This window comes from Anthonomus grandis, chromosome 22, assembly GCF_022605725.1.
Source record: "Anthonomus grandis grandis chromosome 22, icAntGran1.3, whole genome shotgun sequence".
In the NCBI taxonomy this organism is placed as follows: domain Eukaryota; kingdom Metazoa; phylum Arthropoda; class Insecta; order Coleoptera; family Curculionidae; genus Anthonomus; species Anthonomus grandis.
Window position 1 is genome coordinate 39,338,167 of NC_065567.1, and position 13,590 is coordinate 39,351,756.

At 28.3% G+C, this 13,590-nt stretch overlaps 1 protein-coding gene across 1 annotated transcript; it reads right to left on the bottom strand.

Annotated features, from left to right (window-relative positions):
* Nucleotides 1-3,932: 3,932 nt before the first annotated feature.
* Nucleotides 3,933-13,200, bottom strand: LOC126748934 (protein phosphatase 1H). The gene is made up of 7 exons (XM_050458480.1): nucleotides 13,081-13,200; nucleotides 12,762-13,001; nucleotides 11,029-11,210; nucleotides 8,767-8,886; nucleotides 7,962-8,184; nucleotides 7,708-7,865; nucleotides 3,933-6,536 (listed from the first exon to the last, which is right to left on the bottom strand). Exons 2-7 carry the CDS (start codon nucleotides 12,982-12,984, stop codon nucleotides 6,045-6,047), a joined length of 1,398 nt encoding a protein of 465 aa, XP_050314437.1. The 5' UTR covers nucleotides 12,985-13,001; nucleotides 13,081-13,200; the 3' UTR covers nucleotides 3,933-6,044.
* Between the last annotated feature and the right edge of the window lie 390 nt (nucleotides 13,201-13,590).

Below are 13,590 nucleotides of genomic sequence, written 5' to 3' on the forward strand. Positions count from 1 at the left end.
GGGCAGCCTCTGTTGATGTTAATAGTTCAACAAACATGCAAAACAACAATTTCATCTGTAGGGACTTCCCCGTCACCTTTCCGTTGGCCTTTGTCCTTTCCTGTCTTCCCTGACTCCTAGTCGGTGGTTAGTTAAGCCTACTCATTTCGGATGCATCGCGTGAGAAGCAGTTTACCGTGTCCCGAAATTCAAAACCCCTAAGCTGTGGGGCGTTTGGTGGAAAAATATCCCTCATTCAGTATACATATAATATAGTCGAGGGCACAGAAAGTGGTGTGAATAGCCATAGCAGATTAAACCATAACTCAGGTAACACGATTTTCCAATCCAATACAATTTCATCTGCATTTAAACTTTGGAATGGCTGGGTCTGTTAAAAAAAAGTGGAGTTTTTGATTTTTTTTTTCAGTTTTTTTTTGTGGGTATACCTCGTAGACATATATTTTATTTGAAATGGGGTAAATCTTCCCGGCCTAGGATTTAATGTTACTACAGAATACTTTCAAAATAAACCTCAACAACTGCATTTTAATTTAAAGAAAGTGATGACACATAAAGGTTGGCATATCGTTCAGGTAAATTAAAATGTCTTGAAAGTTTTTTGGATGAATACAGATATTATGATAAGTTAGAAAATAATGGTCAACTCTTTCTGAACTTCAATAGGTAATCATCATGTACCTATGCAAGAACAACTTGTAATTAAATCTCAGCCTAAAAAAGAGAACAAAAAATACAATTCAATTTTTTTGTGAAAAAATTTAAATGGTTAATATTAATGTTTTAAATATGTATGTGTTTCATATGATATAAAACTTTAAATTTCTCTAAAAATATATCATCTATAATGACAGATTTACAAATTTTATTATGTTTTTAAGCATACCAAATATATTACCTGTAGCCGCTCTCTCAAGCCAAAATACGTCCATTCGGTTTATCTCAGACTACTTTCTCGAGGTCACAGAAAACAATTTGCGGCCATACTAGTTTACGCAAGGCTTTTATATTATTTTTTTTTTAAGTAAGAAAAAAGAATACAAACCATATTGATCCCGCTTTCGTACTAGAAAAATATAAAGACGTTTGTGGAGTGAAATGAACAACAAAACTATATGAAAAAATGTGTCCAGAATGTTATAAAAAAGGAGGATCAAGAATTGTCCATTGACCTCATTAATATTACCTCAAACTCAAAAAAATTGTTTAGTGAATTAAGTTTAAAATCAGTTGGATATCTATTAATAATGTTCTTGAGGCTTATAATGACTTGTAGTTAATGTTAAAATGACGCAGTGTACATTATTGAAACAAAATTTTAAATGTAGAAAGTGATTTCCGATTCCTAATTTTAAAAAATATCACCTATTTTAGGATTTCATATTACATTACGTACCTATTAGTATCCAATATAAAATGGTATTTTGAAAATTAACAAGGCTACATCTATAATATGCCATTAGTAGGGATGATTTTAGGAAAAAAGTTGAAGCAAAACTACATAATGTACAGGGTGTCCCATTTTGGGTACTTTTGCGCGATATCTCCGTTATATTTAATGTTTTTGAAAAAGTAAAAACTGATTCTTATAAATTTTTTTTTCCGTAGAATCCAGTGGTGTAGATATATTTTTTTTGATTAATAGTGTTTGAGTTATAACCCAAACTTATGTTTTTTTTTAAATGGAACACCCTATACATTTATATTCCATAATATTGTTCTTTTTTTTACATTTTTAAAAATATATAACAGTATAGACTTATTTTTAAAAATACGCAAATAAATAACAATTTTCTAAATTTAAATGATCAAATTCATAATTTAATGCCATGGCTATTATGGCCATGGCTATTTATAGCAAGAAACAAAAAAATGATAAATAAATAAATGTCAACTATCTTCGGGTTTTGATTGACATTTCTTTGTTTTTGATTGAGTTGATGCTCCAAAACCCGTTTATTTACATCATTTGTGAATTTTTCCAAAAAAATGGCAGCATTTGAAAATTATGAATCAAAGGGTTACAAAGATGTGCCAATTTTGTATCAGAGAAGATGGTGATCATTTCGAACATCTCTTGTAAAAATGTTGTTTTGTTACATTGCTGTTTTGTTATATGGCTGTTTTCTTATAGTGTTTATTAAATTTATATATTTGTTTTGTATGTTCTTTTATTACAAAAAAAATAAAAATGATGCAATTGCCCATTCGTCGTTATTAATTTGTAACTTTTTATTTGTCTATTATTGTTATTCATGGCCTACTATTAAATTATTCATTTAATTTAGAAAATTGTTGTTTGCGTATTTTTTAAAATAAGTTCATACTGTTATATATTTTTAAAAAGGTAAAAAAAGGCCAATTTTATGAACTATAAATATATAGGGTGTTCTGTTTAAAAAAACATAAGTTTGGGTTATAACTCAAAAAAAATATATCTACACCACTGGATTCTACGGAAAAAAAAATCTATATGAATGAGTTTTAGCAAAAGTACCCAAAATGTACATAAGTATAATTTGCGACTATGTGGGCGACTATCGCCAACGCTGTTCGCTAGTTCGTGTTTTTAAATTAAACTAAAATCCAAACAGTATAAAAAAAATATTGGAAAAATTAAAACGTTTTTCTGATTATAAACAAAGAAAAAACAGAATTAGGTTAGTCTTTCTTAGAATATTTCTTATGCTTCAGTACTGCGGGTTAAATTGAAAATAAATCTTTTTAATTTATCCCTATAATTCTTCCTTACTTGACGACGATCTAAATAAAGGTTATCTTCGGTGACGGAGATTCCAAAATTAAGACTCTATTTTTTATAAACCAGAGTTAATACCAATGCGTACTGTTTTTTTAGGGTCAATGTTTTGTTGATCCCTCATATTAGCTATTGAATGTTTAACAAATTTTTCTTATTACAACCTATCACCCTATAAATATTCAGTTCCAAGTAGTACATTTTGGTCTTTAAAAAGAATCCATCAATTTCTTTGCAAATTCTAATTTTTGTTCTATATTTCTCTTAAAAAACATGCTTTTCTGGCTATAATTCTCAGGTTTTTTTTTTGTAACGGCCTTGCTTTTCTGCTACAACTTCCTTTTGGTTTAATGTCTTAGAAATTCTGGATTCGTATTTACATTTAAAAAATAATAGTTTTTTTTTGAAAACACAAGTTTTAAGATATGCCGTTTAGTTACGTCAGCTAAGATATTATGAAATCCCAGATATATTTTTAGGAAGGAAATATATTTATTAGTATTATTATCAAAGTACATCTAACAATTTGGAGTCCATTTAAACTCAGTGTTCAAGACTGAACAGTTTTTGCTGGAGTTTCAAGTAAAAGAATTTTGTCTCTTTGACTTCTCATTTTATAATACTTCCAAAATAAGTAATGCAATAATTACTCATTTCGTAGTTTCAACATCTTTGTATTTTGGTCCTTTTAATATGTCATACATTTCTTTCATGTTGTTTTTACTGTCTATTTATACATATATTTAGCCAATATTTAAGTCATCCACAAGTAATTTAATCCAGCCATTGACTCAAAAAACTTTACATACACATAAAAGGGCAAGCAAACATATCAAATCAATAACTTTAATATTGTATATTTTCATAAAAGAACCTGGACTAGAGGTAACTGATCATAGGTATTACAAGTATACACAGACATGTAAATATTTGTTTTTCTTAAGAAAATATTAGAACAGGATTACAAATTTATTAAATTGTATTTTTTATAAAAACTAATAACAAACCTTTAATAAATAAATCTACAAAAATATAAAATACTGTAAAAAGGAATGCACTAAAGGTTGGAATAAATGAGAAATATCTACATAGTACAATAAAATAGCTATTAATCACAATAAGACATAATTAAGGATCTAAACATAACTTATAACTATAAACACGCGCGTTTTTAATAAAAAATTGAATGCTAATTTTATATATTAACAAATAAAAGCTCTTCGGACATGACAGTTCTTTTTTTCTTTAAACTATATTAAAAAGTAACAATATTTGTACACTTTTTGTTTTAAAATATTGCAGTTAAGTATATGTATATACATATTTAAACTTGCTTAGATTAACATCTTAGTATTCAATTTATATACCACAAAAAAAGAAATATTGTATATCAAAAAAATCAACATTAAAATAAAATTAAAGTTGTTCTTAAATCACAATAGTAATACTTTGGAATTTAATTTTAAAAATTTACTATAAGACAATGATTTTGTGCAATTTATTAAACAAAATTTACTTTGTATAACCAAAAGAGTAACTGTAATTTTCAGTTCACTGTTTTATGACAATAAAATTAAAAAGAAATTTGCGAAAATGTTTTATTAGTTTATATATTGAATTTAAATTTACAAATGGTTTTGTTCTATTGAGCATTTTTTTACACACTAATGTGGCATTTCAATAGTTTGATTATCAATAGCCATTAGATTATGGTTAGTATTGCCATTAAAAATTGTCAGACCATATGGGATATAGTATCTAATCTATTGTGGCATGTAGTATGAAATAAAAAGTGTATACTATATTATTTTTTCATTTGAAAATATTGTTTTATATAAAAAGTTAGATAACGAGAATTTAAGTACCTACTTTAACTTCCGTATATTTAACAAATGGATGCTTAACGTTAAATCAGCAAAGCAATTTTGGAATAAATTTAAATTTTGATAAAACAGCAGTTCACTTTTTATAAATTCGAAACGAGTAAAATAAAAATATTGTCCTATTTTTAATATTTTTTTTATTTATTAAAAGTATATAAACCTATATGCGGCTATATAAATTCATTTTTATTAGTTTACGTCAGAACTATGTTTAGTAAAAATAAACGTTTTTGCAAAAAAATATAGCTCTGACTAACATTTATGAACACAAATTTATTAAATCCAAAAGATCTATCAAATACTTCGGTCTAAGTAAATTGCCGAATGAGTCATTCGTATCATAATTAGGTATTTAAATTATTTATAAAAAATACATATAAACTGTTTTCGGAAATATTTTCGCAGATCTGGACAGATGTAACACTATAGAGGAATCTTTAACAGGTACCACCTTCAAAACAACAACTTGTTCGCAAAATGGCAGAGTACAAGCATTTTAAGTTAATGTTTTATCTTCATTTAATTAATGGTGGTTAAGACTATGGTCATCTCAAATGTAACAAGAAAAGAGGTTTGTTTGTTTTTGAATGAGGTAAAACTGTTTTGTGATTTGAGTGTCACACCAAAGATTCCAACCATACGACTATGGAACAAATAAATCAGAAAATGTATGTCAAGGAAATAACTTGCGTTAAAATGATGACACAATAAAAGTCTTACATATCATTCAGCCGTAAAAACACGTCCTGTCATACCTAATCCAAAAATTAAAAACCAAAAATCAAGCAAAATCTTAAAAATTTAATACAAAAATTTATATTTGGGAGGAAATTTTACTCCTCATTCATTATTTTTAATATAATGCGTGTGCTAAAAGAAACCCCGTTCTACCTTTTAATTTTTTTTTCTGTTTGGGAGTCGCCTAAAGCAGCGGGCAAATTATTTTTTGACGTTTAATATCATTTTCAAGTTTAACGTTTAACCGTTTAAAAATTGGACACCTTTTCCAAAATCACACCCATCCGTCGTTTTAAAAGTTAGAACTTTTATTATTGCGTCAAACAGTAGTTTTTTCAAAGAAGGGAGTAGAAAGTATTTAAATGCTAGTTGCAATAGTTACTGGGAGCAACTAAGAAAATACTTTTCTTTTGCCATTTGTATTGAAGGTTCTTTCATGCTTAATGTACAAATAAAATATGTTGGTCATATTATTTAATTGTGGGATAAGAAGTATTAACAAATTATTTGCTTCAATATTACGGAAACCACTAATTTCAATAAACACGGTTAATTCTCCGAATAACATTAATATAGCCTCCAAAAGCGATACCAGTTCGCTACTTATATCAAAGCAGCTTTTTGAAGGGTCTCATAGACAGAATATTATGCGAACCTTGCTTTTCTTAGCAATCAGTTGTATCATTTGAATCATCACTCATGTCAACACTAGAATATTCACTGCTTATATTAGAAGGAACATGAGAATTACATTTACTGAGCAGATCCTCGTATTCTTGTTTATATGGTAGCAATGGTATAACAAAAACTGATATGTCATCACATGATGCAGGTTTTCCACCTTTTAATTGCCAAGAATTACCTAAAGTTCCCCTAGCATATCCTACTAAACATGTGGCTGCACTAATATATTTTTTATCTTCAAAAGCTGTCAAGGACTTGGAAACTATTTCTGCCGCTTTCGAACCATCCGTCACGTCCCAGAGACCATCAGTACCCATTACTAAAACTTCACTTTCATCGGTGGCATTTAGTTTGTGCACTTGGACCTCAGGGTGAGAGGAAAGAAATGGCTTGATTGGCAATTTTTGATAAACTGCAGTAAGGTCATGGTCGCCAAATCCCCGAGTAACACCAATTGTGCCCATCACTCTACTCTGAAAAAGACAATGCAGGTCAAAAAAGATTTTTCTGTTTTAATTTTAAACACAAAGAATATTTTAAATATATGTAATTAGTATAAACGTCATGTTGAATTTGCGAACTATATTTAAAGGCTAAAAATTCTGGTAACGTTGTTAAAAAAGTTAAAATTACTCCGCAAAAAAGTGCATAAGTTTTAATACATTTTGCAACTAAAAACTCTGATCTATAGAATAACCACTCAGAATTTTGTAATTAGACAATAGTTTAAAGTATATATCTAATATTTTGTGGCTGGTCTGTTTCCTGAATCTTTAAGTGTAATTTTGTGCATCTTTTTTTAACTATTTAAGCTTTATTACACTATTTAAAGTTAAAATTTAACGCATCAGTTTTAATCAAAGCAACTTTAATTATTTGGTTCTTTATTTTTAATGCAATCACATGTAAATTTTCCTCATATTTTAAATAAATATTTCGAACAATATATCAATTTTCAGATAAAAAAATAATTGAGGAACAGAAAAATTATATAATTTTTTTTTCTGGGGATATGTACTGTGGCAACCTTTCTGTAGACGCGCGGCATCCAGGTTAAAAACAAAACATTTTTCATTTTATTCATAAATGTGCAATTTCTAAATTACTTAAGTTAAAAAAAATACGTTTACTATAATAAACAAAAAGCAACTAAATGTATCTACAATGTAACAGATTTATTTAGATAGCTGAATCTTTTTATTAAATATTAAATTAGTTAAACCTAAATATATATAGGAAACTGATTCGCTAATATTTGCTACACATAGTAAAAGAACTTTTCTTGACTACAAAAAATTCTCAAAAAAATATAAAACTGTATTATTTTTGGTTATTTTCTTTGGTCTATTGAACAATGAAATTATTTACTTTAAAACTACAAACATTGTTTCTTATAAAGATCCTCTAAAAAACTGTGACTTTTATAGTTACAGTTTTTTAAAAATTAGATTAGATTTTATATTAACAGGCTTCATTTAATATTTAATTGAATTTTAACATTTGATATAAATTTATTCAATGAATATTGTACATCAATATTGTAATGTACTTATACTAAGTAAAACCTCCATAAACATTCTTAGCTTGATAAAAATCTAAGTAATGTTGACTGAATTAAGCATTAAAATGTTAACCAGCGCCTACCCTTTTTCCATGTCCAGTAATAACTGACATTTTGAGATCTTCAGGTTGAAGTGTTTTGTATGCCCATCCCTTCATGTAGGCATCCCTAAACATTACAGTCTTTCCCAGGTCTCCAGACCTCAACGAACCAAGATATTCTTTTGCTGTAAATTCTTTACCTAAGACATAATGTTATAAGTATCGCGGAGAAGTTAAATCAGACAGTTATTAAACAATAATGCTCAGAAGTTTAAAACATTATCAGATTGTAATACCTAATAAAGCTGGCTGCTCTTGTGCAAGCCGTCTAATTCTATCCCTTTCATTTTCAGGCGTAAAATCCATAGACATAGGGAAATGCTTTTCATTTTTACAGATAATTGCTCGGGAATCTCCTGCATTGGCTAAATAAAGTTTGCCTAAAATAAACAAGGCTACTATTGCCGTACAGCCACCAGCTGCTTGGTATTTATTGCGGTCCTCTAATAGTAGCTGATCCTAAAAAAAATTCAAATATGTATATTCTCAATTACGCACGATATTAAAACATAGATAAAGTATCAGGTATTCCACTCAGAATGGTTTGAATAAAAAGGTCAAGATGCTGTTTTCACAGACTTTTAAGGCTCTTGGTTTTTACTATTAACTAGAAAGACTTATAAATTAACAAACATTTCGAAAAAAAACGAAAACTTCTAAAAATAAAACCAGATTAAGGCTTCCTTCACCACTTTATCTCAGCATATAGGACAACATGGTTCAAACAAAATTTGTTCACATTTTTGCTAAAGATTATTATGTGATTAGAAAACTTTTTTTTATACGTGAGAAAACAACTATAGTTTCGTACACGTTAATATTTATAAGTGGTTAAACGCAATAACGATTAAAATTAAAATTTTACTTTCAACATGAAAAAATACTGTAAATATGAATTTAATTAAATCACAATGTCACCTTCCATTAACACATTCAAAGAAAATTTTACACAATAAAGAACTGTATAAATAATTTTTTACAAAAAAACCAATTTCGGTCCTTGCTTAAAAAATAAACGTTAATATCTTACTTATAACTTACCATTTCTCGAAAAGAGGATTCTAGTGCTCCAATTATCAGTAAATCTCTAGGCTTTGTGGTCAACAAGTTTGAAGTGTTAAAATTCACCCATATATCATCTTGAGCATCAACCAGTTTTTCCTTAAATGAAGTTAAATTAAACTTATTTTTACTTTTTAACATTTCTTACTTATATTAAAACTCATTTTGATCAGATCATCTATTCAGAATTCAAACACTAATAAACATGTAAAACACAAGGATTGTGTGATAAAATTTATAAAACTGAGTTATTCTTAAAAGTTATCTTATACAATTTGGTCTTTTTTATTGATGCAACAGTAATTTTAACGATATTCATGATTTGAATTTACATTCCAATTACAACTATGTATCCGACCATTTGTTTAACACCTACAATAAACCAGTTTTAACTAGGGACGAACCTACACTGCCCAATTTTGCTATACTATGTTATGAAATTTCCAGATACTAAGTAGCGTGATTTTTTTTCGGGTATATATATTTGATTTAGTGGGTCTTTGTGGTAGTACTACTTGGTAAACACCTAGCACAAACAATATTCCTTAAGAAATCATCTACATATCCATTTATCCATATACTATATGGTTTTAATTTTATTATTAATCTTTTGTATCAATAAAAATATTATAATTATTTTTTGTGCATCTAACACATTTTGCAGGGTATGGTTTTGCTAGTAAAAAAACACAAAATACTACTATTAGCAAAACACCAAAAGAAATTTTTCTGGATGCTTTGGAAGTTTCCATATTTTTAGTATTCTAAATGCAGAATCAAAAGATTTTTTTTTCGCAGGACATTTTACAACTTACGTATTTTAGGTTTTTCGCTAGGACGTGATGATGCCCCATTGACCAGGAGAGGAAGCAAAAGAATACCCGTCTAAATATGCCTGGTTTTTGTAGTTTCATATAATCCCCCAAGACAATAGAACTGCCAGAAAGCAATGCTAATCAAAATAAACCCAAGACTCTGAACCAGGATTGGAATGTACTTTTTGAATGTTTCTTTCTTACAAAAATTTAATAAAATGAGTTGTAAATGCTATTTTGAGGTTATCAAGAATTATTTATATTCTAAGAACTAAAATAAAAGGCAAGGCAAATTGCATGCACTAAAATATTTTAAGATATTTAGTTCACAAAACAACAAATATAAAAGTTTATTTGTTCCATTTATAAGCTCAGTAAGTTATCAAATACTGTCTGCACCTCTCTAGAATTGGCTAAAAAGGTCCTTTCTTTGTTCAGACATATATTGTAAATGAATACAAACTTAGAAAGCAAAGTAGATAAAAGATTTACCCAATTGCAACATCTTACAGTAGTTACCAACAACTTACCAAGTTTAATTCATTATCTTATTATTAAGTTATCTTGACAAATATACCATTAAACAATTTTCAGTTCTGGGTAGCAGAAAGACATATTTTGTTAAGATCAATTTAAAAAAGTGATTTTTTTCATATAGTGTTTGTTGTGTTTTTGTCCAGTCTGATGCTCTTAAGGCGAAACATGTCACCATTTGATTAATTTTTATTAAATTTATGATGATACTATGGATTTTTTCTTGTTTACTATTATAACTTTTTCATATCAATTATAGAACATAGAACAGTACAGCAAAGTAATAACATACATATTATTGCTCTCTCAAGGAAGATCTCATCTGCTTGTTATGGGGTTTCAGCAAGGGGACTGAGATGTACATTACCGTGGTCAGTCTATTTCATTTTAGTTGAAGCAAGATTAGGATATGGTATCCATTTCTAGGGATCAAGTAGCGATTACATAATAGAATCTCTCTTTGTTTGCAAACAATAGAGCCCATTGCAAACCTTTGTTTAAAAAGGTATAAAAGGCTTCATCCTGATATTCCTCATTTCATTTTGAAAAAGTAAGTCATATATGAAAGTGCAGGGAGATATTTGTTTACGAAAGAATATAACAACCTGTACTGCTCTTAAGCTTTTTACTAAAATTACTGTGGAAATTTCTTCGTACTTGCTTTTAGTTTATAATGTATTTAGTGTATTCTATTTTTCTGTACAAATATTTGTATTTTTAGTGCCTTATTGCATAGACTTAGATTTATCTTGTGATGATAAAGCATAGTTTGATTTGAACTAATAATTGATGAATATTTAAAATTTTTCTGCTGATGAGGATTATAAGTAGACATTTAATGTGGTAAATTTGATTTGCTTTATTTAAGGTATTGTTTAAGTAGTAAACTTACATGGATAATATGATGCAGCTGGTTAGCAGCACAAAGTGCAGCTCCAACCCCAGCATGTCCGTCAAAAATGCCATAATATGTATAAGGAATAGCAATATTTGATTTAGTTAACACTCCTTGCCTATATACAGCTTGGTCTTCATTCCACCTAGATTTTCCTGCATTAACACACTCAGCATAGCCTTAAATAAATAAAGTCAAATTAAATTATGGTTATAAATTGAGTTTTAAGAAAAAGTTGTGTCTTGAAAATTTAAAAAATTATTGGAGAATAATGAATACATGAAAAAAGTAGTGAAGTATCCAAAACCACAAGTAGATAAGAAGAAACACATAATTATATACACATATACCCACCCAAAAAAGTCTGTATTATTTTTGAAACTGCCAAATTTACTCAATTTTTTAAGATAAATTAAATTGCCTGAATATTTTTTAAACTACTAAAGAAATAAGGTTTAACTGTGCTGAACTAAAGAGTGTGTGATAAAATAGTTATTTTTAATATAACCAAATCCAAAATTAAAGTTTAAAATTGTATTAATTAGTAAATAACAAACTCAGTAACACTGATTGTGAAACAGTTTTTAGAATTAAATTTGCCTTCTGCTAATAACAAAACAACAAACTGCCTTATATCGCAAGCACGGATAGGTAACTTTGCTTGTTTTTTTTTTTAATATCTTTTAGATTTTCCTTAGATCAATTAATTCATACTCAGGATACTTTGATGTTAGATATGCAGGTACTATAGACATTTCAAGTAAAATCTATATTGTTGTGAAGAAGTCATAATAAGTTACCTATTTTATTGCATTATCTCAATTTAATAAATACTATCTCATACTCTTAATTACCGTAATTATTTCTTTTTTCAATAATTGAGTATATGAAATAGTATTTTCTAGATTGATATTTACTCAAATACTGATGTAATACCTAACAAAATTAACTAATTATAGACATTTTCAAGGACAATCTGATTGCTCTGATAATAGCAATTTTATCTAAACAATTCTACCAATAGCTTTAGGCTTGAAAAATAAATTTAAATGGTGCCATAAGGGTCCTTAAAATAAGGAAAAACTAATAACATGATAATTCCCTAAAGTACAGTAGATAACATACATATAGATTAAAGGTTACCCAAGGTTGTTCTCCCCACAATAAAATGAAAAATATCTTCAAACTAATGTATAATGCATTTCAGTTATTGTAATAACCATCATTAGATACTAAAAACACAGAAATCATAAATAATGATAATATATAAAATATAAATATATAAAATACACATCACAAGTTTTCAGATAAACATTGATTTTATGATACAAATAAAAATAACAAACAATATATCTAGAGGCATCTATATTGAGTAATTGCAAAAAGTTAAACCTTCAATACAGGTCAGACTTATCTACAATTACTGTGTAAAATAGAAATGATACAATAAGAGGAATTATACACTACATATAGATTAGGTTAAGATAATGGCTGAATGCACTATATGCAAAGCAAAAAAAATAACATGACAACTATTTTACTACAACAATACAGAGATGAATTTTCTTGCAGTCAAAGAGATGTTCCATTGTTTCTGCAGAATACAATAAGGAACAGAGAACATGGAAATGACTTAAATGATTAGGAATGTATTACTTTCTTTTTGAATTACACTTTCTGGTTTGTATAAATCCAGCTAAGCTACCTGGATATAACACATTAGTCCTTACCTGATTCATATGGCAGTGGTTTATTAGGATGAATAATAGGCCTAAGTTTATGATCAGCGCTCATTTGAACCTCATCGTCTCCTAACCCAAGAAAATGGGGCCTTCCATAAGGAAATTTCGGAGCCAAATTGGCTTTGTTATATTGTGTACCATCTATTGCACCATTAGTGGGTTCTATGCTGCTTACAGCGCCTATAACAGCGCTCTTAAACCTGTTCAACATCCCTTAAGTCAAAATACCTAAGAAACAAACAATATGATAAAGTGAATTGGGCTTAAAATTGAATATGAAAACCGGAAGATGTTAAAAACAACAAACCTAAATAATATAATAACAAAAATAACATTCCACTTTTCTGAACAAAACAAATGGTGAAGTGTCACCGTGCAGCTTTCTGTCAAGGATCAAATGACAAGACAACAATACATTCGGAGTGTGGTCCGAATCTAGTTATAGATTTTTTAAGTCGTCTCCCCTTCACACCCTTGATTTTAAAAGATTTTACTGTAAATTTTAAATATTTTTTTTAAAACATTATAGTTATGTCTTAGTCTATTTAATAGTTTGCTTTATAATACGCGTCGTTCCCTTATTATAGTTCAAACTGACTACCATAAACTAAAATTAATTATGAAGAAATAGTCCATGCAGTGGAGTTGTAAGTAAGGCACAATTAAAAACATACAGTCTCTCACCATTCGTTTATTCTAAATATACTTCTGTATGCTTTTTGTAAAAAAACATGAACTAGCTAAAACCGTCCAAAATGTTTCAGATACAGCTTGCATTTATGTCAAAAGTTACAACAAGGTGACATCCGTATGTTGG

Excerpts from the sequence above, each read along its gene's own strand:
- LOC126748934 (XM_050458480.1), bottom strand. The coding sequence starts at position 12,984 with ATGTTGAACAGGTTTAAGAGCGCTGTTATAGGCGCTGTAAGCAGCATA. Across the intron at positions 11,211-12,761 it reads ACCACTGCCATATGAATCAG|GCTATGCTGAGTGTGTTAAT; the intron begins GTAAGGACTAAT and ends TATTTATTTAAG. Across the intron at positions 6,537-7,707 it reads TTACTGGACATGGAAAAAGG|AGTAGAGTGATGGGCACAAT; the intron begins GTAGGCGCTGGT and ends TGTCTTTTTCAG.